The sequence below is a fragment of the Seriola aureovittata genome, chromosome 2 (assembly GCF_021018895.1).
Source record: "Seriola aureovittata isolate HTS-2021-v1 ecotype China chromosome 2, ASM2101889v1, whole genome shotgun sequence".
Classification (NCBI taxonomy): Eukaryota; Metazoa; Chordata; class Actinopteri; order Carangiformes; family Carangidae; genus Seriola; species Seriola aureovittata.
In genome coordinates this window covers 9,821,267-9,848,448 of record NC_079365.1, presented here as the reverse complement: position 1 = coordinate 9,848,448, position 27,182 = coordinate 9,821,267, and the positions used below count along the sequence as shown (strand labels likewise).

Sequence of the window (27,182 nt, the reverse complement as noted above, 5' to 3'; positions counted from 1 at the left end):
ATGACAGGTGGATGCTTCTGCTCTGTTCTTTGTTTTAACCTGTTTCCATTTAAACTGCAGTTTTTACAAACATTTTCCATCAGCGTGTCAGTACTCTAAGCCTTAGCATAACTAAGTAGAATGAAGGAAGACACTTCCCCAAAGTGCTCATGAGAACAATGCCCACATTATGATTAATCTTGATCTTAAGCTTAATCCAACATACTTATTTTTTTCAGATGCAATTACTCCACTTCTTACTGATAACCTCTGTTCATAACAATGCCACCAAAAACACAATACAAACACAAAAAAAAGCCTGTAATAACATAGATATTAACAACCTTGTCAAATGACTGGAAGGGAAACTGTAAAGGACACAGAAGAGATGACAAACATTTTCCAGGTAAAACTTGTGATTTTTTTTATTGAAATGTCTCGTACATTTTCAGCTGGGAAGGATCAGATTTCACTCAAATTTACTTGATTTCAGTGGTTTCTCATATCTAAACAGTGCCGGGGTATTTTTTACTTTGTCACTTGATCATTAAGACTCTTAGCAACCCTCCTCTCCCATTCATTCCACTATAATGACCTACTTGAGGGTAATTCATGTTGTTCAGACCCAACAGAAATCTCTGGAAGGCTGAATGGAGGTCACAGGTGACGGACAACACTTGGCCTCCGAAGTAAATTTGTCAGAGTGACCCTTTGTGACTCTAAATTCTGGGAAATTGACCATCGCACAGGAAAAAAGAACACACAAACCAAAACACTGAACGTGTAGCTCACAGCTATGGTAAGTGTGAATCTTGAGGAGAGCCTGAACTCTTGTGGACATTTTTTTTTTATCCGCTGTTGTGACACCTCCAAGATACAAGTGCTGATTTACTGTCCAAAATAACTTGAGTGAGTTTGTAATTAGGGTAAATTGATTTTGACAGCCGACCAAAACAGCCAGTCTACTGCAGAGACTGACTATTTGACAGAATGCCACAACCAATATCTATGTGAAATAGACCTGGTAAATATGAACTTAAATCTCTATTTTGGGGAAAAAGTTGTCCACACTAGCTGAATATATTATACTAGACTGCTGAGAAGGGGCTCACCACCACAAAAGTGTAATCAACACCATTGTTGACATTTCTCAGGGGCACAGTGACTAAGTTCCCCTTCACATCCCCAAACATAAGGGTGTTTACTTTTTTCAGCGAATGAAACATGTATTCTGGTATTAATGTCTCCTAAAATTAAGCCCCAATCAGAAATTTTACTCCATGGATGCTGTCCCAGAAAAAGTCTTTAATTTTTGTAAAACATACTAACACAGGTTTGTAAACAAAATTTTCCCTTGTTGAAATAAAGATTTTATATAGAAGCCATTCATCCATCCATCAAACTAAATCGGTATCAATGTTGAGAGAAAAAAAAAAAAAGTTACTCTGAAACCTTTCACTGCTCTGCAGAACTCAAACTGAGAATTAAATACATTTAACACTGTAATACAGATTAGTCCTCTGGTGGATGACGAGTTTTTGCTTCTTTCTAAAACAGAAACACAGACTGTTTGCCGCAGGATAAAGCTGAAGAGGTGGCCGCAGTCCTTTCCAGGGTTAAGAGATGAACCATTCTGGAAAACAAGGATCATCTACATCTCTTCAATTAAGATCAGGTACTGTTACTCCAGCCAGGTTGATCCTGAGTGCTCTGGCTGGTCCAACACTATAGCAGCTTTTTTTTGTTGTTTTTCATATTTCTCACTTTTTTTCCCCACGTTTTTTTTTTCCTTTCACCTGTCACTCCACATAATGCACAACCATACAAACACATACACTCCTACAATTTGTAACACTCCTTCCAGACTTAACAACCCCTCCTTCCTCAACCGCTCAGACGTGCACGCACACGCACACACACACTCACTCTCTCACACAGACACACACACAGACACACATACGCAACCTGTTTCCAGGCAGTTGTAGTTCCTTTGTGTATAGCCTGTGGCCTCTAAGGGTCGGCCCAACTCGACATATCCGAGTGTAAACACCTTAAGGCACCCATAATGCACCGTGAACATTAAACACTGTTGGTGCAGGGAATACTGCCCCCCCACTGATGGGGGATCATACTCCATTAATTCACCCCACCCTCACCACCCCTCGTGGTCATTACAACTAAATTTACAATCCATGCACACATACTGTTGTTGCTTCTCAGTCAGCTTAAGTGATTTCTACTTCCCGTCTCATTTCCTTCCTCCTCAGCCTCAAACTCAGCAATGACAGCAATTTCTTGAAGCAGAGTTATCCAGTACAGTTTCATGGGAAGAGAGAGGAAGTGAGCCAGGAGAGACATCATTGCCAAATGAGATGACATAATGGATCTTGCGTGCAAAATGGCTTCACAAAGTCAAAACACATAAGGCCGCTGTAATTTTTTTTGCATTGTTTTCAAGAAAAGTTAAACAATATATCATCTGCCGACTCCTCTTTTGTACTATGAGTCCCAAAATAAATAGATCTCCCTCTTTTTTTTTTTTTTTTTTACTTAAATACATGTTAATATTTTCTCTGATGCTCAAAAATACTTTTTTTGTTCTTTTTTTGCCTCAAGATAAATCCTTCAAAAGTTAGAAGAGTTGAAGTTTTTCCCCAAACCCCATCACACATGCAGGCAGCTCCGACCACTGGTACAGTGGCATGAAATTCCACAGGAGCTCATTGAGAAAGCGAAAGATGGGGGTAAAAAGTCAAAGTGAGATTTTCAAGATTGCAGGCAACAATGAAGCCTGTGGAATCAAAGACTGGAAAAAGGAGGAAGGAATGAAGAAGGATGAAGGGAGAGGGAAAAGGGAAGGAAAAGGAAAGGAAAGGGGAGAGGGGCTGTTGTGGAGGCAGTAACTTAAGGGGTGTTAATAAATAAGAGCCAGTTGGACACCCCCTACTGGTTTGACACTCCGTTCTCAATACTGATTAGTGAAGATGTGTGCTGTGCTCTCAGCACCAGGCCTGGGCTCTGCGCTGGTCAAAATCAGCTATTAGCCGCTTGATGTGGGCCAACTTGTTGTGCAGGTACTCGCAGCGCTGTTTCTCATCATGGTAGTTGGGGCTGTGCTGTAAAACAAACATGGACAAAATATGAGACTGCAGCTTTTACCCCAGACAGCAGCTCCTGCTGTGGTTGACAAAAACAAAATCTAACCGCGAACAGACAGAAGTCTAACTACTTACTTGTTTCATCTTTTTGTACTCTTTCAAGACTTCTTCTTGCACCTTCTGTGAAATTTTAAATAAAAATTGAGTTAAATAGTTCTGCATGTTTAGTACAAATGTGCATCATTTATAAACATTACAAAATTATAAATAACACTACTCTGCATTTACTAATTTTCAAACAGGAAAAGGTGTAGATCGACTTATATTCAACATGCACAGAAACCAAAACACTAAAGCTCTGTGTTGTAACTTGGCACAATAGCAGCAGCCTGAACAGAAGCACAGAATCTCTGATGACATTTAACACTTAACAACCGTGTGCTGCCTGGTGGCTGCAGATGTTGAGTGGTAGCAGCACTAATAATTTTTGTTTATTATAAAAAAGAATGTCTGGGCAATTCAGGCAATTCTGAATGGTCTTCAGCCAAGCGCTTCAGGACATTCTATACAAGTCAATTACAACACTGGTCAAAGTATGAAAAGTAAAAAAAAAAAAAAAAACATGTCTGCACTATGTATCATTATCATCTACAATCTCATTTGAGGGCTCATGATAATCTGTCATCTTATGATGACAAAGCCACCACAAATGTTTGATTAAGATCATACAGTCTAGTGAATTAAGGTGTTTCAATATGACCTGGTACTCTTTGGTGCCAGGTGCCAGCTTCCGGCACTGGGTATCCAGCTGGGTAAAGCGACGGGTGATGCTCTCTACACGGGCGTGCAGCAGGCGGTACTCATCATACTCTGCATTAAAGTCATCCTTGTAGCTTTGTCGCTGGTCCAAGGACACCAACGGCATGTACTTCCTGTAAACACAGAAAAGGAGATTAGACCCCATTAAAAAACATGTTCCACAGTTAGAATTCAGAAATCTCTGTTCAGTCAATAGGCAGAAATCAGCACTCCAAAAGGAGCAAACCTTTCCCCAATGATATTTAGACAAAGTTGGGAACTTTCCCTGCACTTATTATCAATGACGTAGAGAGTACAAAACAGTCCAAGTACAGTGATGACAGAAGAATACCAGAGTGCACAAATGTAACATTTCTGTGATTGCTGCACTTCCTGTGTCCTAATTCTCAAATCTGTGCTTGTTCTTAACATCCTGTTCAATGAAAATCAAACATTTCAAAATTTGTATTTTCATAATGTGTTGCAGAGAAGAAATGGAAAATCTGAATGGTAAAGTAGGCCAGAATTACTCACACTACATAATCAGGCATCTCAATTGTGGAGGAGAATTCAGTGGACTGGACCGGCTTCTCTTTGTCTGAAGAGTCTGAGAAGAAAGAGCCACGTGTTAGAATGTAAACACTGCACTGATAATCCATAATATACAGTATCAATACTTATAATTATTATACAGATTAGCAACACTCACTGGAAAACCGTATTTAGCTGCATAATTAACAGTCAAAATGGACAATGTATTATTTATAGTAGCTTATCTATATTGTTTGCCTGTGGGTGTAAATATGCAGGTTCATTTTATTCTAAAGAATTTCTGGTATATTAGACATTGCACCACAGGTGTAGTCAAATCCATCAGGAGCAGACAGACGGTATGATCTTCAAAAATGGCAGCATGAAAAAGAGGGTGCCCACGACGCAGTTCTCAGGAAAAAAAAGGGGACAGACTACAAAAACAGACTGAGAGGAAGCAGAGCATCTCAAACTACAACCACAACATTTATAATGTCAGCTCAACCAAATATAAACACTGCAGAGTAAAGAAGAACTCAGATCAATGCCTCAACATGTTCAGGCAAAGACTGTGCAGACAAACACTGAAACATGGTGAGCAACAATCCAAAGTCTGAAAGATAAACTGACTGGAAAGTCAGTCACAACACATGCAAGTGCTGCTTGGATTATATCCTTTTTACTGGAAAATTATTGCGTATAAGTGGTTATTCTAAATGCAGGGGAATACGCTTCAGTTGGTGATTGTGTGTTTTTAAAACTTATTTTGGTGCTGCAGTTCTCTCCCAGCAGAAGGTGCAGCTGCGGAGTTTCTGGTTCAACCACACCATGCTGGGCAGGTGACAGGTCTGTTTACAGTGTTTGTGCTCTGAAGACATCACAGCATGGTAAAGGGATGAAAAGTAGCGCGTTCACTTGCGCATCATGTTTATATCACTGCCGGTCGGAGACGGAGCCAATAAGCACCTGTGACTACTGATGACTCATTTGACCTGGGAGCGAATGCTGATTGCACCCTTTCAAATTGACGACAAAAGTACTACGTCACCACGTTTTCTGACCAGTGTAAAACAGGATGTAGTTAGTCTATTTTCTCTCTCTCTGAGTTGTTAAAGTTGGATATCAGCTGGTTTACATGTATTTTGCTGGTGCAAAGGAAGAGGTAAATCAACATCAGCCTTTTATAGTGTCCAAGTATCCTCGTCATTTAAAATCCTGATTTGATTTTTCCACGAAATTGCAGGTGAAGGCAGCACTCTCACAAGGTTTTTCTTAACAACATTGAAGTTGCTTTAATCAATTTATGGCCAGCAGGGAGCAGAACTCTTTAAAACATTACATTAACTCATTTAGCAGATGCATTCATCCAAAGCGACTTGTGAGGGACATCACTAAGCTTCAGTGTAGAAGGAGACCTTGGGTTAGTTACTAAGTACTACATCTTTTCAGTAAGTGCAAGGAAATCAGTTAAATAAGTCCACAGAAAGTGCACAGTAACTGCTACTTAGGCATGTTAGGGTGTTAGGAGAGGACACTCTCTCAGAGGAGATAAGTCTTCAAGAGATTCTTGAAGATGGAGAGGGGCGCCCCTGCTCTTATAGGATTGGGTAGCTTGTTCCACCATCAGGGAACCGCAGATGAGAACAGAGGACTGAGACTGTCTTGTATGCAGGGATGGCAAAGCCAGACAACATTCCATGGAGTAACGCATAATTGAGTTCAAGTAGATGGGTGCAGAATTCACTCTGAAGGCAAACCTTAGTGACTTGTATTTGATTCAAGTGGCCATGGGTAGCCAGTGTAGGCCAATGAGTAGCAAAGTGACATGTGCCCTTTTAGGCTGATCGAAGATCAGACGGACTGCTGCATTCTGGACCATCTATAAAGGTTTCACTGTGCGTGATGGGAGGCCCGCCAGAAGAGCATTGCAGTAGTCCAGGTGAAAGATAACCATGACTTGGACCAAAACTTGGTGGCATACAGAGTCAGGCCTGATTTCTCTTATCTTGTTTAGTTCAAAGCGGAACGACCGGCAGACAGATGCAATGTGGTCAGAGAAAACAGAATGACAGAACGTTAATTATCAAGCTGACAGAGAAATACAGTCAACCCACAGACCTTTCACAGCAGACATTCTGATTTGTTATAGTAGGAAAACCACAGGTGTGTCCCAATAAGACATGACAGTGAGCCAGCATGAACAATACCAGGACCATGAAATAGAAGCAGCTAAATGGAATTCAGTAATTATTCATGTCATTATGTACACCTCCGACACACAAATCTAACACCTTCTTTTTTTGTGTGGTTTTGTCCAAACACATTCCCACAAAAACATCTAGATTTCGAAAAAGCTGGTATAATCATTAAGTCTTGTATGGTTTAATGATGCAGATGATTAACAAGACAGAAACACACCTTGATCTTTGTGAGGATTTTTGTTGATAACTTCTCTCTTCTCTTCCTCAGCACTGCGCCTCTTTTTGGCTTTACGACTCTCCTCAGCCCGCTCTGCCACACTGGGAGGACTACTGCTGCTTTTTTCGGTCCGTTTCCCTTTCTCCTTCTCTCGATCCTTGTCTTTGTGCTTCTTGGATTTCTTTTTGACCTTCTTGTTGGTACTGCTGGACAAAGGAGGGCTGGTGATGACAGTGGAGGTAACTGTGAGTGAGGTGCGAGGAGGAGGAGGAGGGGGAGGGGGGGGAGGAGGAGGGGGGGGACTGGGGGAGGAGGCTGGTCTGGGAATTGGGACTGGGTGCCGAAAGCGGTCCTGCAGGGTCCTATCTGAGGAGAAGGGACTGGGTGAAGGGTCTCTGCAGGAGGAACTCTGGTCAATGGGCAGGTCCTGAGTGCCGCAGCCCTCCGGGGTGCTGGGTGAGTTGGAGTTGGAGGCCGGGCTGGGCTGCTGGTGAGAGGGTGCAGGAGGGTGGGAAGAAATGGGGAGATGGGTGGGAGGGCCCGAGGTGACGTTGGAGGGTAGGGACGAGCGTTTAGAGCTGGGACTGCCCTCGTCCTCATGGCGGTCAGAGGAGGAGGAGGAGGATGAAGATGCGGCTGGCCCTCGATTGCTGAGGTGTGAGATGCGGGCTTTCTTAGGCGCCAATGGATCTATGAAGTCAAAGTCTGGCTGGCGCTTCTGTAGAAAACACCAAGAATTGAGGTGAAAATTGCATACTTGACTGTGGGTGTGTGTTTTAGAGTGTATTTTTTCCATATACCTGGGGCGATGTGGGCACACTGTCTTTGGGAGAAGTGTTTGATGAGAGTGTCTCAGCAGGAAGACCTAATTTGCTGTTAAAGAAAGGAAAGAATGGTGTCAGTGGGGAGCTGCAATAGACAAAAGAAAGGGCACATTAGGGGCCAGCGCTCAGCTATCATTACAATAGGACCTGCTGAGGAAGTCATACTTTTATTAAAGCAAATGTGAGCAATTCCAGAGTGTCCTTATTTTAAACTCACTGCTCATGTAGGACACAGAAGTTATAATTTTCAGTCATATACACCTTCCTTCTAGCGGCCCGCAGCAGCAGCTTGATGTGTGCAGACAAAGGCAAAAAAGACTGCAAGCTACCAAATGTGTATGTGCATAATGTATGATTTAAAATGCTGAAAATCCGCTTTGCGAATGTGAGGAAAGAAATGCCTTCAACACATTTGAGACTTACCACACAAGAAATTGTGTGAAAACTGCATCAAACTGTATAGTTTCTAGTTAATAATTGGGAAAAAGATATTATTTTAGTGTAAAAACTAGAATTACTGCCTTGCGGGTGTATGACTCTATCATCATATTTCCTGCAACTTGGCTGGTTGGCAATCTCCCCTTCTGTTCCTGAGTTACAGTTTTGAATAATGGCCAGAAAAGTGTTTTTGCAGAACATTATCTTGTCACAGTGAAGTTGACCTTTGACCGTTTGGATATAAAATGTCATCACTTCATTATTTTAACCAATTAGACATTTGTGTCAAATTGTGTCATAATTCTTGACTTATGGTCAAAAATGTGCTTTGAGAGGTGACAGTGACCCTTGGCCATGAAATTCTAATCTATTAATAAAGTGAATTCATTCAAGTGAATGTTTGATACACAAGTTCATGTACTGGAATCAGTATCAGGAAAGAAAAAATGGTATCAGAACATCTCTAATATGGTCACCTTTATCCAAGTTTTTTACAATTAGAGATGCCCCGACTGATCCGCCGCTGATCATGATCGGCCGACTTTCATTCAAAATATATGATCGGTAGATTGGAATTAATAGTTCTAGTCACAGATCACCTTAAAACTGGTCACCTGTGGTTAATACTCTGGTCTCTGGCTGAGAAAAGCACTGTGTGCTGTGTAGTCTAGTCCCACCTCGATCACTGTGTTTGCGCGCGACAGGCCACCAAAACATGTCGGCCGTGTAACTTTTACAAAAAGTGTGTGAGACTCACTCATAGATGATCGGTATCAGTGGCAAAAAAACCATGACCCTGACATCCCTAGTTACAATGTGCTTTGGTGGTAACAGATTTTCAATGCAGAAGAAAAATAATGAACAAAGCCTCCTCCTCTTAAAATCGCCTCCTGCAGTATAAACCACTTTTCCACTGTCCTTCCATTAGCTGGCACTCTATACAGCAATACAGTCCAAATCCAAATTGCTCTATTCTCAAGAATTATAAGGTAGGGTTGTGAGAAAAAAAAAGAAAATTCATTTAAGAAAAAAAAAAAAAAAAAAAAAAGGCATGAGATCCATTGTAACTAACATTACTCCAAGCTGAAAACAGCTTCATCTCATCATCTTCAACCCTTTGGGGGCAGAATATCACTTTAACCCATTTATACCAGATGCTGCGTAGCGCCCCTCCCGCCGGTTGCTGCGTAGCGCAGCATTGAGTCTCCTGCCGGCTCAATGCAGCATTGTTGATTCCTTGTCATTTTCATGATATATTTATACATATTTGACATATTTATATGCTGCATGCGTCATGAAAATGACGAGGAATCAACAATGCTGCGCTACGCAGTAGCCGGCAGGAGACTCAATGTTGCGCTACGCAGCACCCGGTATAAATGGGTTAAACTTGTGCAAATATTTAATAGTACTATATACCAAACAATTAAAATGCATTATTAGTTGAACTAAATAAGGCTGTATGAGTGTCATTAAAATGCTTAATTGGTAGTTTCTGTACCGAGTAAGGATCCGGTCAACCTGGGTCCTCTCATCTTCAGTGTAGCCAGGCCAGTCTCGCTGGACATCACGGTAAATAAAGTCCTTCAGTGAGTATGTGTTGTCTTTGGGGTTCAGGTTTGCTACCTGTCTCACACACACACACACACACACACACACACACACACACACGAATAGAAACTTCATATTCTCTGTGGTGGCCAAACATCTGTGCATGCAAATCATGTTTAACGTGACTTTTCAAAGTGAATGAAGCGTTTATACTGTGAACTGGATTTCGGTTTTTGGGCTGTTTTGTGTACCTCGATCTTGAAAAACGCAGGTACACGTGTCAAAAGCCCAAGTATCAGCTTTTGTGAAAACTAAGCTTGTTAGTTGCTGGATTTTTCGGTATAAGAGAGAATTGTAAATGCGAATCACTGGGACACAAGGTGCCTTACAGTACCTGTTGCAAGGTACTCCCCAGTGAGTTCCGGTCTTTCTGGTTGATACCGTCCCGCTGCAAACGGGCAAGCACTTCCAGCTTCTTGTAGGACCTCAGGGCCAGCAGGTGGATGATGCGGTCCCGGAACGGCCGCTGGGACACAGGGTTATTGGAAAGGCACTTGCGAATAGTGTTGGCTGGGTTGATGGGTGTGGAGCGCTTGCGCTCTGGGACCACCTCTGGGGTTGATAGTGCAAGCTTACGGATCTGGACTTGCTTTCCTAGAGACAAAGGGTAAAGAAAATGTTAAACACCTTTTCTCTGCAGGGCAGTTAACCATCACACACTGTTCTGCCATTTTGACAGATCATGGCAGGAATTTGCACAATAACCCTCCTGTGTCTTCAATTCACTTATTGAAATTGGTCTCATGTGCAGCTACAAACATAGAACTTAGAGTAGTTTGAACAACTGATTTTAAAGTGTTTTGGTGACCAGAACGCAAGACGCCTCTGTTCTGTGTTGCTGAGCCATGTGCTGAGTCAGGATTCCTGCACATTTCTCTATACTGCTTCACGGCCATTATGAAATTCTAAAGCTCTTTAAGAGATTAAGGTTAAAGAGAGGAAGAGAAAGGAAAACTCCCCCCTCCCTTCTCGGCAAAAAGCAGGACTAGGAGCAATGTGAGGTGGTGTAAGCTCACACAGTTTGTGTTGTTTAGCAGAGAAATAACAGATTGCAGCAGGTAAAAAGTTTAAGTACTTAGGTTTTGTCCTTCAGAAAGAGTCTGTACTAGAGAACATATAGAGCACAAAAGTATAGTAACTTAGAATATTAAATGCCAAGGCATTCCAAATGACAACGGTTGTGCAGCTTTTATTAAAAGATACAGGCTACAGACAATGATAAAAACACAAGTTGCGCACCTGTGTTACCTGAAATTAACAGCCTGTGAAACAAGAAACTAAAGGCCCCTTTTGCATTAGTAAATAGGGTGCTCACTCCAAACCAGCTGCCACAAGCTCCTGTCCCACCCCTTTTCTCGGCTGCACCTCTCGTTTCCCAGTTTCTAACTGGGCCAGTGTATGCAAATATATCCCCAGAGCCCACAAAACATGCCTGAGGAGGTTTTAACTCGCATTGAAAATTTTGTGAACTGAGCTAGACTTTTGATTCTGGTTTGACCAAGGAAGTCTTTGACAAGGGCTTAGATCTAACAAACTAGTTCTGACTATAAAGATCTTTGAGTTGGCTTTGCATAATGCATAAAAAACAACTATAACAAGCGAATACTGTACATAACCAACTGATATTATTGACTGGTTGAGTGATTATGCATGATATTCTGGGGGGAAACAAACACTAAACAGAATGCTTAAATGATACATTTACCATTGATAATAAATATATTGGCAATCTCAGTGATCACCTGTCTCCTGTTTCCAGAGTTGAGTGTTTTCTTTCTGCTTTAGTACATATCCAAATATTGTTAAATTTCAGTTTCATGTCTCTTGTATTTTCTCACTCACATTTCTCTCATTAATTGGCTTTTTGAGAATGTTGGCTTCATAACTGTCCTTTAAACATCAATGTTGACTGTAATTTAAAAGTTCAATCAAAAGAATTTTAAATTTCCAGCCATAATATTCACACTGACGAAAAACAGTGCCTGCTTGCATATGCCAATAAACCCCACTGTGACAGTCCCCGACCAGCTGAAAGATACAACATCAAGAGCAGTGAATTTTTGAGGGCATATGAAATAAATGTTTCTGTCTTTCTTCAGTTGTGGACGTTAGAAATTGTAGTTAGGGTAAAGGTTAGGGTTAGTTTTGTAATTTGTCCATTAAGTGAAGATTGTTAACTAAAATGAGATTTAATCCAGCTTTTAAGCACAACTGCCCTATTTAATTCACCAACCAAAATAAATAAAAGGACCTGTTTGTCACAGTCGGACTGGCTAAAAACAACAACGAATATGTGTGTATTTGCAAAGAGAGAAGGGACGTGAGGTCTGATCACAAGTGGTCACTCGAGATGCATGGGGAGACGCATTTTAACGCCAGGTGTGAACTGATGTACTTGGAGCTTCCACTTCTGATTGGATCAAGCGAGACAGGACCTGAACAGGGCCTTTGGCAGCCAAACCATTTCCATATCAGAGACTAAGTGACACTACTCGTTCTTTGTGGTTTCCTTCACTGGCATACATTTTTTCACCTTTACTTTATTTGGTCTTCACCATATTATCTTGGTCTGAAACTAAAAAAAGCCCGGTAACACAGTCATTCTGAGAGCAGGTATATAACTCAGCAACATACTGGCTTGTCTTTCCTGTCTGGCAGTTATGACATCTGAAGTCTTGAGCCTGAATTTGTTTTGTAATTGGGAGTTTGAACAAACTTCTGTTAAGACTAAAAAACACATGCTGAAAATAAGGGAGGAAGGAAAGAAAGGGAAAGAAAACATATGGCACGAAGGTATTACATCCAGGGGTCGGTTCAACCGAATATTTGCTGTCATTGACTGAACTGTGACAGAAAAATCTTAAGGCCGTCAGTCACTTTGACAGATTAGAACTCTGAGGCCAATCTACCGTAACGTTAAGTAATCCACACCAACTGTGTCAATAACCACATGTAGACCACCTGTTGTAGACTGTCTTGAAGTGGCACTGGTAATTTCAGTCTCCAATGTGGCAGCAGAGCATGGATTCAGCCTTTAGAAGAAAAGTAAAAACAGCCATGTCTGTCTGGGGCAAAGAAACAAAACCTAATAACCTATGCAGCAATCTCCCAATGTGTTTAATTACGCTCAAGTGAGCACCCAGCCTAAGTTCATGTGGATAAGGAGCACAGTCTGAGTTTAGGCTAGGCTACAGCAGGTCAACTGAGTTCGATTAATTTTAATTGTAAATGGTTTGTTCATATTTTAACTATAATTGTCTAATTCTGTAAAACTGTATTTTTCATATTTACCTGTTTAGGCACAATAGCTGCAGTGTTTTAGTGCCGTTCACTGTTACTGCAGGAAATAAATTAATTCACTCTGCTTTGTGTGGTGTTGACGTGAAAACTGACTGCATGGTCGGTATCTCTGTTCATCTCTCTGTGCTCTTATAAATGCATAATCAGTAAGTTTGGTCAGTATATTAAATTTTATTGTCATTGAGCAGTTTTTAAAAATTAAAAAGGCAATGTTTCATTATGATTAAAACATGAAAATTAAAATGACGGGTAATAATAATTTATGACATAATTTTTGTTGAAAAACAAGAAAGTCTGATTACATCAGCAGTTTTTTTCATTGCACATCCCTTGCCCTACCTGCACTGAGTTGGATAAAACATATGAGTGAGGCTGATAAACCAAATTAGATTAGATTACTTTTTGCGTGTTGCTTGTTGACTCACGCACCACGTGCCGCAGTGAACTAGAAACTGGTTTCAGCCCTTTATGTATAATTTCAGCTGGTTATATGTCAATAAAAACAGAAAAAGCTTCTTCTTCCACCTTAGGCCCTTATCAGTTAAACTCATAATCTGGAAAAGACTGAGACGGCATAATGGCTCAGTCATTCCCAATAATGGCTTTGAATGGAGTCAGGCTGTCAGCTTTCACCTATTCAGTCCCTAAAAAGGGGCCAAATTTGAAAAGAGAGGATAGGTGCTGATAGAATGTAAATCCATGCTGCTGTGCTGGAATACAACCTGGCATCTGTTTGTGGCAGTTACAGATAAGGGAGACCTCACTGAGGGCCTTACCTCTGTACTGGCCCCCAGGTTTGATCACTTTGGTCCCACGTTCACGTGTGTCCTCCACGGCCTGGGTCATGCGTTCCCGGGTCACCTGGTAGGAGTCATTAGTGGCACACACTGTGACCTTGTCCTGTACCGTTGCCAACAATGCCAGATGTGAGGCCCCTGAGCTGTGGACAAAGAGGGAGTATGAGAAAGAAATGTCAGGCAGAGAGGGATTACGTTCTAGCAACGTGTGGTAAGACAGTAACAGTTGATTCAGCTGACCAGTGATTACCATTACCTCGACACATACTGCTGGATGCACTCAAAGCTTCCCTGAGGGTTGTCCTTGCCCACATTAGACAGGTAGAAATCAAAATTGTTGAAGGTGTCTGACGAGGAATTGGTCTTGGGAATTTTAATACGCTGTAAATTCACATAAAAATGGAGAATAACATAACTTACAGTATCTATTCACACATGGGTGTATGAGAACATTAACTGTGGAGAGCTGAATAATACACAGTTATTTATGACTATAAAACTGCCATATGCTAAATTCAAACCATAATCAAGTCTTACCTGGGGTTTCTCCATACAGTTCACTGTGTGTTTGGCACAGACTGTATAGAGGCAGTGTCTACATCTGAACTATGCAGATTGATGTGAACAACATGGAAGCTAGCATGAGACAGGAAGGTCTTTTGAGGTCTTAGCAGCTAAGAGGAGGCTGTATGTGAGTCACGTGAATCATGGACTACAAGCAGTTAGGGCTGGACAATGAATCAATATATTATCAAAATGGCAATCTGGTCAGGTGGCAGGTGCAATATCCAAATCACAGGAGCTGAAATTTTTTTGATGAAGGTAAAATGTGTTGCTAAATTGTAAATCATATCAAAATTGCAATAAATGTAAATTGCTAATAATTGCAGTATGATTTTCTTTGCATATCATTCAGGTCTACACGCAGTGCAAAACAGTGTAGAGCTGAACTACATGCAAAAAAAAAATCATCATCAAATCATATTGCGATAGGAGTCACGATTTTAATGAGAATATTTGAATTCCATTTTTCCTGAAAAACATAAAAATGATGATGTGATTTTTGCTGGGCTCTTTACCAAACATGCCTGTTCCCTTACAGCTGGAGAATATCATGAAGTAAATGGCCATATTGTGATTTTGACAATATTTCGATTTATTGTTCACCCCTAGTTTATACACTTCAGATGAGGTCCGAAATTGGTTTGTGCTTCTCTGAACAGTTCAGCTGCTAATTTGCAGAGGACACAGCTTATATGACACATTCTGAATTAATTACCACATCAAAACTAAAAATCAAAATCTACTACATGTGCATTATGCACATCCTGTTCCAAAAAAAAAAAAAAGAAAGATCTTCTTTCTCTTTCGACTCATCTATACAAAGATTTTTTTTTTTAAACAATATAAAACTTGTTCCAATACAATGGAAGGTAAAATGTCTGAACACACAAAGATGCAAAAAATCTTGTTTTTATTAAACTGCATAGTATATAAATTGCTGAATAAATGCAAAAATCTTTTTAAAAATGTTCAACCTTCTGCATGGCTATTTCTTATCTCAATAAATGCAAAACAAAATCACTAAACGAACGAATTAATAAGTAAATAACTTTTCTCTAATTGATGCAAACACAAATCGTATGTGGGAAAAACAATACTTACCCCTTGGAGTCCCTTGAATTGTATTGTTGGCCGTGAAGAAGGTACATTCTGAAAGTGAAAGAAAACAACAGTTCAATCTTAACATTGCTGTAAATGTAAAGGATTGTTGGCAGAGCAATGCTAGTTGGGTAGGTCAGAAAGAACAGCTACAAAAAAAACAAATAAAAAAAAAAAAACAGTGGTGTAAAACCTGTAGAACATGTTACACTACTTGACTGACACTTCAGAGCTCACAACATTTGGTTGTAGAAACAGCAGAGCCTTAGGGTTCCATCACACCAACCATACGTCGTGACTAGTACTGACAAAAGCTGACTGAGCAAACACTGCCTCATATATTCTGTTAAAAGTTGCAGTTCAACATAGTGTAAAGACTAAAGCCGACAGGTAGCTGATGGCTGACATGCACATACCTTCTGTGTCCGTGAGAAAGAAAATGACTAGGCAGTGATCTGGTCAAAAAAGTGTCTGTAAATAGCAAAACAGTAAATAGCAAAACATGCTTAATTAAAGCCCAATGTGATGTCAAATATTGTTTTGTCCGACATCTAGTCTAGAAAATAAATAAATAAGTGAGCGATTATAAAAAATGGTGACATTCATTTTCTGTCGATCGATTAAGTGATTAATCAATAAATGATTTCAGCTATAGCCTCATGCACCTTCAACTAGTGGAGGCCAACCTATCATGCTCAATGGGACAAATGAAACAATGAGGGCCAACTAGTGCCAGACCAGTGGTGCTGCAGAAACCAGAGGTAACTGTCGGTCACAAATACTTGATGACGGTCCACTAACAGCCAACATTGGGCTCAGTGTCTCAGAGCCCTTAAGTTTATAATCTACAGAGGGACCATGTGAGTCAGCTTTACCTGCACCTCCTTAGGTAGTGAGGTAGGTAAAATTGTTTGCTTTTATCTGGCCACAAGTGGTGGAATTTGGACAACAGTCAAACACAGCAGATATTTTGAAGAGAGTATTTGTGAAATGTCTTCGTCTTGTGTAGATTTGCAGGTTTGTGGTCCGTGGCTACTTGAAATGCAGTTGACAGCCACAATTATGCAGTGGCTGCTCTGGCGCAGTATAGGTTAGGACAGGAAAGCACAGGACTCCCAGCGTCTTCACACAAATGAAGGCAACTGAGGAACCAGTTGGCTAGACCTTAGACTTCAGAAACATTGCGTGAACTGGTTTGAATGGAATGTGCATCTTACTGACAGCGTCTCTACATTCCTGGACATTAAAACATGATTGCTAACTCATACATGAAACCACTATGCAGATAATTCAGAATAAAATATATACACTTTTAATCAGACTGAAAGAACTATGTCATGGTTGTTAAAGCTAAGCTACTCCACTCGCAACTCCCTCCCCCACTATCCATACACACACACAGACACCAACCAGTCCACACACTCTCTCTCACACACACACACACACACACACACACACACACACACACACACACACACACACACACACACACAGTTCTGATCACATTTCACATCACCACAGAAAGACAAAGATAGCCAGCTACCATAGTTCGATGACTGGTTGAGCTACAACACACATTACTGAGAGGGAGAGAGAAACAAACAGCAGGCAGTTTTGGCTGCTCAGTCAGCAAGAGATGGCAGGCTGCCGTTCAATGCAGCGTACAGACCAACATTACCACATCCAATAAGGTTGTAGCATGGGCTGTCACAAAAGAATTCCTTCAACTTAGTGATGACTCGGATTCGCGGTGGTCAAATCTGACTATATAATCATTTGAAATTGTTCTTTATAGCCACATTTCAAACAATGATTTTTCTTAAGGCAATCGCTGTAATATATAAGGCTGACAGAGAGCAAAACTTTCACATACAGGGGTGTGACTAGTGTGTGGCATACATAGGGCACACACTAGGTGCCATAAAAAAAAATCAGTTGCACAAACCTCTGATCATTTCAGCCCCATGCTAAGCTACAGTGCATCAGCCCTGAGTGGAGATCTGGGCCCAGTCACTGTGTTATGTAACAGCGTTGTTGTTGGCAGAGTTAAGGTCAGGTAACTTGGCTTTAGGCCTCCTCAAATCAAGACTGCAGAGACCTCTCCAGATTAGTTCACCTGTGTAGCACCTCAACAAGATTACACCATTTGTACAGTTCAAGATTAACAAGTTATATTTAATCTACACAGGTATGCAGTGTCCTATTTGCACACTAAGTTTCAAAAGCTGCTTTATGACTGGTGGTGTCAAGCTCTGGGGTGAAATGCAGTACATCTGATGAAGTGGAGTACATACAATACAAATGACGTGGGCAGCAAGGACAATTGCCCTATTATCTTAAAAAAATATATAGACTTTGTTGCTACCAGATACTATATGTTTGTAACTGCTGGCCTCTTTTCATAATGCCAAACTCAGCTATGTGTCAAACAAGCCCAAATTGAATATTTGTCCGTTGCTCACAGATTTAGCTTACATCCTGTGTAGCTACAGTGTGGCAGCTCGTCTGACGGCAACATTTTCATAATGAAGTTAAAAAAAACCGAGCTATAAAGTGATAAGATGGACTAGGGGCTTCATATGCCTGCCAGGTTGTGATGTTAGGTTTTAGGACTAGCCCCAACTTTGAACCATATGGTAGGCTAGCCAGTCACCAACCACCTTAATTTAACGCCACCAACTAGTAATGAAGTTACATTATCTTTAATTTGTCCGTAACGTTGTATTTCCACCCTGCCCCTGACACAAATACAAGCTCGTCGAATTTAAATTCGGGTTAGTTAACTAAGCGTTTATTTTAAACCCTCAGCTTATGAGACTGTATGAATCAGGTGACTAGTGTATTCGTCGATATGAAATTACCACTTTCCTAATTTGGTCAAAGTAACGTTAGTTTGGCAAGAAAAAAATGGACTTGGCTGGCCAGCACAGCACTGCACAGGGGACTAACGTAGAGCTAACGTTGGCTAATCAGAGCGTCTAACTTTACCTACAGGTTTTCTAGGTTAAATAACTATTGTCAGTTCTTAAAACCTGGCCAGAACATAAGGGCAAAGGCTCATTTATCTTCTTCAGCTTTTTAATTTAATGACACAAAACTGATATAATAGAAAAACCAAGGAGAAACTGGCTCTGTCAACGGCTTAGCTAACTTTGTAGCTTTAGCTGTGCGTGGCAGTTGGGCTTCCCAGCTGAGACGAGCCTTGTCAGCCCGACAGTAAAGGCTAATTTTAACTGAAATAAACGCCGGTTTCACTCACCATACAATTTTGGTAGCTCTCTATTGCTCTCAGTGCTGTCTCGGTCAATTTGACGTGCAATACGGTGACTCTGTCTGCGCTCTGTTGGCCACAATTTAATCCGTACCTCCCATCCTCGGAGAGCGCCGCCATCTTTACCAGCCCTCCACCATCGTCCCTCTGAGGCTGGAGCATTTAGCAGCCCAGACTCCCTGTGCTCACTGTGAGCCGGGGAGGGACTATAGCTGGTGCCTACAGGGCTGACTGTAGTGGATTGGTCTTGACTTGTTAGCTTGTTAGTTTTTCACTTTCCAGCAACAGTCAACTGGCAGTGTAGCATACAATGGTGTGCTTTAGAAGATATGACTGTGCTTCAGAGGTACACCATGCAGGTTTACTTCTTGCTGTGTATTTACAGAACCAAGACTGCTTAATGTCAGACTTGGTGTGTAAAGGTGTTGCTAAAGGGACAATTTCCAGTAACTAGTTTCTCTTTCTCCGTGAGCCAATAGCCTCTCTCTCAGACACATAGTTGCCTCTCTCTCTCAGACACATAGTTACCTCTTAGCAAAACTGCCACTGCCTGCTCTGTTTTGCTGACATGGTAAAACTAATTCTGGCCTACTGAAACTGTTAAAGGTAGCTTTTGTAGACTCTACTGCTGCTAAACCCAGCTTCATTCACATACAGGCACTGTGATAATTATCAGCACAACATAAATATGTGTACCATAAAAGTGTGGAATACTTTGTCTATACACTGAAAACTTTTTTGCACATGGTCTTTCTGTTTCTCAAAAATAAAATGACTGACACACACTGTGAGGTATTAGTGCTCAATAGTGAAATCAAGTAATATGCTTTTGATTTTGTACTTTAACAACTTTTACACCTACACAGACACCTCTATCAACTAAACTGTTGGCCTATAATCTTCTTTTATGTGGTTCCTTTAATGATGTGGGATATAAAGTGACATCAGCATAATGGGCACAAGTGTGTCCCCCTGTGAGCTGCACCTCCACTATCTCCCAGTGTCAGTCCCCTTGACCCGGTGATTAGGGCAGCATGTTTTGGTGTGGCGTAGCCTCGGGCAGGGTGGGGAAAGGCCTGTGTGAATCCAGCAGATTACCATAGCTCTTCACCCCACCCATGGCCCTGATGAGTTTCTGTTTCTCTGTCTTTTCCTCTCTCCCTATACACACACACACACACACATACACGGATGTCATATGTTTGAGACTTCTTGACTCTGACTTTACATTAACCCATTGACTAGTTGTTCCTGTTTTTGTATTTCCCATTAATTAAATTATAGATTAAATCACACGTGTGGAATGTAAAATATGAAAACAACATTCATTAACGTAATTAATTGTACCTTTCATCTGCTCTGGGTGACTGGGTTTGTAACTTGACCTCAGAACATTGGATTTTCCCGTATTCTATTGTCCTCTTGGTTTAAATACATTCACATTTTAAATACTAGGTCTGTTTGACTCCAGAGGTACACTGTTCTTGTCTGACAGGTTGCCTGCTGTGCAAACAATTAAATAAAGCCTTTAGGGTGGATAGGACTCATTGATTTTAGAGCTCCTGTGTTTACAGAAGCCCAGAAGGTGTCACCTGATGGAAGCTTAGGAGCACAGTGTGAGGAATGGGTTAAAATTACACATCTTTTGTTTGAGGCTAAAGTTTAAACACAGGAGGACTATGGATAAGTCACATCTTGCTAATTGTGTCACCTGAAACACTGACAATTATTTTTTTCTAAATGAAGCTAAATTAATTGTTTCATTTTTCAAGGTCGAGGAAATGTTACACACTCATTTCTCAGTCACTGATCTTTTCCTTAAATACTTTACAGTTCTACAGAACTGTCTACAGAAATACAGAGCTTACAGTTCTGTGTGATACCAGGGATGTCCTTCTACCTTACAAGCTGTTCTGACTGACTACAGAGGTTAATCATTAATAGGTAGATTATTTGGCCAGGCTCCAATTTTGGTGCTAATCAGAGGCACATGTTTTAGTGGCTGAAGCCTGGAGCCTACAATCAGTAACCGTGATAAAGACGCTCCCTTTCAAAGGGTTAGGGTAACATTTAAATGTGCTTCCCATGTGATTCTTTACCACATTTCTAATGAAGTAAACCTCGATAAGTATGTGTTACCCACACCCACTAAAATCTTTTCAGAGTCCAGTCTTTATCATCAGGATAAATATTCAAAGGTTTATAATGCATTAATGTGAATGAAAAGCAGCACTGATGAACACCAACTGTTTATCATTTTAATTCAATTCAATTCAATTCAATTGTGTGTGTGTGTGTGTGTGTGTGTGTGTGTGTGTGTGTGTGTTTAGGTCACTCACTGCCCCTTACATGTAGCATGTTGATATATATTGAGCAGCAAGATCTACCGTGTCTTCTCTTATGCCATTTAGTTGGAATTGGAATTTGAGATCAGATAACTGAATTGGTTAAAATAAACGTTCCTTATTTCAATGAATGATTTACATATCTTTGAGTCACCCTCTGTCAAACTTTGCTGTTCTGTGTCTGGGTTTATGCTCAGATGTTTCTGTTGGGTCAAGAAGCAATGATTGCAGTTATTCTATGATGGTTGAATATCTTGTTGCAGCTTTGTTGAAACTATAAGTATGTTTTAAAACATTGTGTACAAGCTCGATACAGACTGAACATTGTCAATTCAAGTTCAAAGCTACATCATTCTGTGGCACCTGGGTTGAGTTAAATGCCTATGGCCTCACACTGTATAACCTATCATTGAATGATTGGGATATTAATTAAACTTATTAAATGATCTCTGCAGCTAGATAAGAGATATATGTAGCAGATAAGACACCGATAATTTGAATAGTCAGAGATATGAATCGATTCAGTATTAAAGTTCACCCTATTGTGTGACATATTTACAGTGCTGTAACATCGCTTCATTATTATGCATAGTTAAACACAGGAAAAGTCAAGGGGAATTGAATTATTAACACCTACCAGCGACTCAGTAATTGCACCATCATCAAAAAGTCTCCTGCAGTTTAACTTATCTGTAAGTAACCTGTAATTGACGATAATAAGCAGGTATTGCAGTGGCACAGCGGCTCATTAGCCAGCACTCTTGCCTCACAGCAATGTCCTGGGGATATTCTCCAGATGCTTCAGCTTCCTCCTTCAGAACAGATGCATGCAGGACAGGTGAGCTTAAATGTTAATGGTTTTTGTCATATATGCTTTCTGTGGATACAGATAAAGGACAAAATGTAAAATGTAAAATTTATTATGTTTTTCTCTATATGGACATTGTTACCAGGTAGCCCCCATGTTCATCAACTTACAATGTATACAAAGAGATATTTCCAGGGAAAACTGGACTCACCTTGACTTCCTCCTCTTGTTTGCGCAGTCACAAATGATAACAGTAGCATATTGTTGCATATTGTTGAAAATCCATCCTACTATCCGGCTGTGGGCTATCAGAGCAGCCCATTATCATTAGCCTCAATGTTTCATTAGCATCACCCAAACTTAATAAATTACACATCTGTTAGGTCATTAAAGTTGCTTTGTTAATGTAGTTACCCATAAATTAGAGCAAGTATTCATCATCTGCATATTTTTGTGGATTAGCTAACATTACTGCAGTTGAACACATCACACTGTCTGCATGACACTGGATGGTTGAGGGCTGTCAATATGTTAATTTTTGTGTTCAAATTAAACATACAAAATTTACACCAGATACCAGACACGCTCACATGAGCAAAAACTAAAACACACCAGAAGAAACAGCACGTGTTTGGGGCACAGGCAAAGATGTGCTCCATCTGCACAAGGGAGGTTTATATTTGTTATTTTTCAACACATGAGAATTTGAGTGTTGGTAATTATAATTACACATTATGTGTAGGCTATACATGTTAAGGATTTCTATACTGCCTCTTCCTCTGCCTTAGGTTATGCTGCTGTTGCCACTCTGCTCCTTGACCACCAGCAAACCACATGACAAGGATTAAACCAATAATTCTTTAAACTGAAGATTAGAGTATGAAAAGTGGTACTCAGCATGGATCAGGCAGCCCATGTAAAAAGCTTTTATATATACAATGAGTAACAGAGGTATTCTTGACAAATCTACAGCAGATGTTTAGGAATATCTGCAGATAGCAGTTGCATTGTGCTATATGCATATGCACACATGTCAAGGCAGGGTGTTTTAAGTGTATTGACAGTCTTCGGAAATTAAGTTCAAGTTTGATAAGAGTTTAATAAACTGAATTGGCTTGTGAATACTGGTAATGAGTCTATGGAAACACAAGTATGTGGCAGTGATCATTTTGATTTTAGCAAAAGAAAGAAAAAGAAAGAAAAAAAAGAAAAGAAAATTCGCCTCGTAGGATTATCTGAAGTTCACCTTCAACTTCACTCAACGTGGCGATCTGGCCCTGAGGACAGATTCTGTCTGGCAGTGAGAAAAAGCCATCTGCTGCTGCTTAACCCTCCCATTAAAACACAGCACACAAGGAAGAGAAAGCAGTGTGTAAATGTGGAGGCATGTTTGTGTGTGTGTGTGTGTGTGTGTGTGTGTGTGTGTGTGTGTGTGTGTGTGTGTATTTGTGTGTGTGTGTGTGTGTGTGTGTGTGTGTGTGTGTATTTGTGTGTGTATTTGTGTGTGTGTGTGTGTGTGTGTGTGTGTGTGTGTGTGTGTGTGTGTGTGTGTGTGTGTGGGAGAAAGAGGAAGGCAGACTCACTGACAACATAACAACCACCGACATCAGGACATTTGACTTTACCTTTTACTCCAAATCATAAATGGGCAAAACAGCAGTTTTTAATGGATAATCACTTCAACACATCCTGAACCAGTTTCACCTGCAGTTTCAAATCTACATTAGCTTTTGCTGGAGCTCGAACACAGTAGCTTCTACACATGTAGGAAACAGCATCTTGTTGTATCCATTTTTCTCCCACCTGGTATTTAAAGACCTTGAAACAGCAGCCCTTCCAGTTAATGATTGGCCACTGCGGGGAATGTGTGCACTTACACTGTTGACTCTTATCGCTGCTGACCACAAAGCCACTGGAGCAGTATCTCCTCAGCTGACATTAATGGAGAGGACAGTGCTTCGTTTAAAGAGACAGGTCAATTCTGTTTTTGTCTGCTGTGGAAGAGATAGCAGGCACGCAGAGGTGCTGCTCACACAAATGGATCTTTAATTGAGAGCAGGTTGTGCGGTTTGCTTTTGCGTGACTGCAGGCTGCATTTATTGGCTAACAGAAAATTTCTAAATTATTAATTGAAGAAAGATGGAATATGTGCTTTCACTTTATTGCCCCCCCCCATCTCCTGTTATGTTATTACATTAGTTGCTAATCTTTGAGCAGAGACCCTTTGCAAAGGTAATTCAACAATAGAGACAGTAGCCCTTCATGTGGAAGTGAGATTTTTTACATTCATTCAACATTTGTTCCTCTCTCTCGTCTGCTTATCGTAAGCCTCACATTGCCTACCCAAGGAGACTAGTCTCTGTACAGGCACATCAGCAGCCAGGGCCGAGTCCCACCAGCTGTACTCTGGTGACAGCACACAGGTGGGCCTGTGGTCGATCAGGTAGCGATTCAGGTAGCTCTCCTCAAGGCCCCTTGCGACTACCCTATTGGCCTGGTCCTGCAGAATGAGCAAAGAGCAGGTGCGAGCCAGTGTGTACATCTCAGAAACCAACCCACCATACAACTCTGAGGTGTAGTAGTAGTCTCCTTCATCTTCATCCACAGAAGCAGATGAGACTTCTTCCACTTCATAGGGAAATGTATTTCGTGGCATCCCATAGAGCTCTGGATGCAACGTGGCCACCAGGTCTCCGAGGATTTCCTCTCCCACAGGGGCCACAAACTCCTGGTCAATGTCAGCGCAGAAGATGTACTCAACCTCGCTGCTGATTGGGTCTTTGATGGCATCAGCGAGCAGGGCCATGCGGCGATGGGCCAGTCTGTCCCACCCAGGCAGCTCTGCGACAGGAACCACCTTCAGCTGTCGTTCAGGCCCCAACTCAATGGGGGGATCCAAAGAACGAGGACTGTCTGTGAGAATGTAGTAGGTGACCATCTGACCAGGGAGGAAGTAGATTTCAGCTGAGGTGAGGAAACGTCGGACAAACTGGCTGTAAGATCCCACCACGAGGGCCAGCAAACCTGCACGGATCCCCTGTTGCGCAAATTTAGCTCTGCGCCAGGCCGAGTTGCGGGTGTCACCCCACACTAAAGGCGCACCCCAAGGTGTCTGCACAGGAGTTTGTGGCACCGCTGCCTTCACAACCATCCTGGCTGTCATGACCCCTCCTCGGTCCAAGGCGTGAAAGTTCGGGTGAGGTGACTTTACACTGGCAGCAGTTTTCCGTCCATGGAGGAAGTCTGAGGAAGCAAAAGATGATTTCAACACAAACTCTCTTTGGGAGAAATGGTAGGAAGTGATACTAAGGTAGTTCAATCCAACTGATCACCACTGACCTAATTTTATGTTTCACCACCAATTTGTCACGATAAAGACAGAATACAAACAACAGAACTTTCTGAACATGACGGGATGGGAACTACTTAGCATGCACTTTAAACAACAAGTTTGTGTTTTATATTCTTATATTTTATTCTCAATTTTCCATGTGCATTTAATGTCCTGGCACAAAGTGTTAGAGTAGAATAAATTCTTTTGTGCACTTACATATGATAAGAGACAGGAGAAAACAGTACAGGACCAGTTGTATTCTGGTCACCCTGACAGTTCCTGTGTGGACAAACACACACACATGCACATGCAAATTTAATGAAACCAGTACCAGATGCTGTACTCTTCCAGTAAGCACATGTTCTAAGTCCTGACAGGTGTAGGAAACCATGATGGCACAATCTCTGAAGCATATGCAATATTTGTAGCCTGTGTAACTGGAAAATCACAGTGCATAAAGTTCTGTTCTTTTGAGGAAGTTTAGTATAAAAAAGCAAACAAAAAAAAAAACAATAAAAAAAACATTTGATCACAAAAAATAAACAAAGTTGCAACTGGGATATACAACATAGTAAAACCATGTCATCTAACTGAGCAAAGAGAAAGAGCAGAAGGTCTGATGGATGTTAGTGATTTATGAAGATAGATTACTATTGATCCAAAAGCTACCTATAACTTCATGAGACAGAAGCACAAATGACTTAATACAGAAATTTATCTTCATATTCTCCACACACGTTCCTGTGATGTGCCTGCTCTTTCACCAGACAAGAGATTTAGGAGAAATTCACAAAGGTACTTGAAATAATCGAGGACCTATTTTGTTTTCCTGGACATATTTCGAAGACCAGATTGCTCATAGAAAAACCCCTCTCGCTCTGTTTGCTCCTCATTCAGGCTGGCTCAATCTAAATCTCCATGTCTTGAAAGCAGCTGAGCTTTCACTGAGCACGTACAAGTACAGCAGTGACACATAAAAACAATGACAAGGGAGGGGAAACACAACCAGATATAGGACGAGCAGAAGAAGTGGAGCAGTGGCTGAGGTTATACTGACCTGTGGGCGTCTTGCAGAGTGGAAACAACGCCATACTGTGACCTGCTGATGGATAAACACACAAACCTTCGTCTGAGCACACTATTTTTTGCGAGGAAAATCTCTGCCTCCCTCTCCTTGTTTCTCCTCTGCTCACTCTGTCTCGTCCTGGAAATGTGCTCTTTAACTCACTGTTTTCCGTAACTGATACTTTCTTACCTTGCCCCCTCTCTCTTTTATCTCTCTTTTCTCGCTGCTTTTAAAATATTTTCCTCTCACTTTTCTTCTCACTTTTCTTCACATATCTTCCTTCTTGCCCCCCCCCCCCCCATTCACTCCCCCCTCAGGATTTTGCAGTATTCAGTTTTGGAGCAAACCCAAGGCAACCAGATGTGTGGGGAATCTGGGCAGATGGGAGGAGTTGAGAAGTGGAGGATAAGACAAAGACAAGGAAAGAAAGTTATACTGTATGTACAGCGAAGAGAGAAGCTGATTAACATTCTTTCCCCCTACGCTTGTTGGAAGAGTGACAATAAACTTTAGACAATAGATGCTGCTAAAAGAAAAAAAAACCTCTCTGGCGAACGTCAAATTCATTCTCCTTACAGAAAATGCTGGTTTAAAAATCCAGCATTTCATAAAGGAGAGTAAGTAGGAGGTAGAAAGACAGAGTGTATTAAACCAGACCTCAGGTCACGTCAGCAGGGTGTTGTACTCTTGCTATCCACAAGGTGGTGGCATTCAATGGGAAACACAATGGAGGAAGCCACTGCATGCCAACATATTTTAAAGTGCAATGAGTCTATGTACCATTACTATCAAGGAGAAAATTGAAAGAATGGGCAAAAGAAAAAGTGTCTAAGGGGCTTTTACTCACAGGGATCTTTATCATGTCATCACTGAACTCTAGATTAAGCTTCTGCATTTGAGTG

General features: G+C 41.1%; 2 protein-coding genes across 3 annotated transcripts; both read right to left on the bottom strand.

Annotated features, from left to right (window-relative positions):
• Positions 1-386: 386 nt before the first annotated feature.
• Positions 387-18,904, bottom strand: ell2 (elongation factor for RNA polymerase II 2). The gene is made up of 12 exons (XM_056386767.1): positions 18,716-18,904; positions 15,460-15,507; positions 14,051-14,175; positions 13,774-13,937; positions 10,032-10,291; positions 9,588-9,712; positions 7,625-7,697; positions 6,825-7,542; positions 4,410-4,482; positions 3,838-4,009; positions 3,213-3,257; positions 387-3,095 (listed from the first exon to the last, which is right to left on the bottom strand). The coding sequence occupies exons 1-12, from the start codon at positions 18,887-18,889 to the stop codon at positions 2,979-2,981; spliced, it is 2,094 nt and encodes a 697-aa protein (XP_056242742.1). The 5' UTR covers positions 18,890-18,904; the 3' UTR covers positions 387-2,978.
• A 4,586-nt stretch (positions 18,905-23,490) lies between these two features.
• Positions 23,491-26,560, bottom strand: LOC130176052 (globoside alpha-1,3-N-acetylgalactosaminyltransferase 1-like). 2 transcript variants are annotated; one of them, XM_056386895.1, is made up of 3 exons: positions 26,272-26,560; positions 25,431-25,493; positions 23,491-25,123 (listed from the first exon to the last, which is right to left on the bottom strand). In XM_056386895.1, the coding sequence occupies exons 1-3, from the start codon at positions 26,303-26,305 to the stop codon at positions 24,171-24,173; spliced, it is 1,050 nt and encodes a 349-aa protein (XP_056242870.1). In that variant the 5' UTR covers positions 26,306-26,560; the 3' UTR covers positions 23,491-24,170. The 2 variants fall into 2 exon arrangements, with proteins under 2 accessions (XP_056242870.1, XP_056242878.1); XM_056386903.1 differs by lacking the exon at positions 25,431-25,493.
• Between the last annotated feature and the right edge of the window lie 622 nt (positions 26,561-27,182).

Bases quoted from the DNA above. Each gene is read 5' to 3' on its own strand.
- ell2 (XM_056386767.1), bottom strand. From the start codon at position 18,889: ATGCTCCAGCCTCAGAGGGACGATGGTGGAGGGCTGGTAAAGATGGCG. The intron at 9,713-10,031 runs GTACTGTAAGGC...TGTGTGAGACAG, and splicing joins TGGGGAGTACCTTGCAACAG to GTAGCAAACCTGAACCCCAA. The intron at 7,543-7,624 runs GTATATGGAAAA...TGTTTTCTACAG, and splicing joins GTGTGCCCACATCGCCCCAG to AAGCGCCAGCCAGACTTTGA.
- LOC130176052 (XM_056386895.1), bottom strand. From the start codon at position 26,305: ATGGCGTTGTTTCCACTCTGCAAGACGCCCACAG. The intron at 25,494-26,271 runs GTCAGTATAACC...TTGTCCACACAG, and splicing joins ACTCTGCAAGACGCCCACAG to GAACTGTCAGGGTGACCAGA. The intron at 25,124-25,430 runs GTAAGTGCACAA...TTGCTTCCTCAG, and splicing joins TCTCCTGTCTCTTATCATAT to ACTTCCTCCATGGACGGAAA.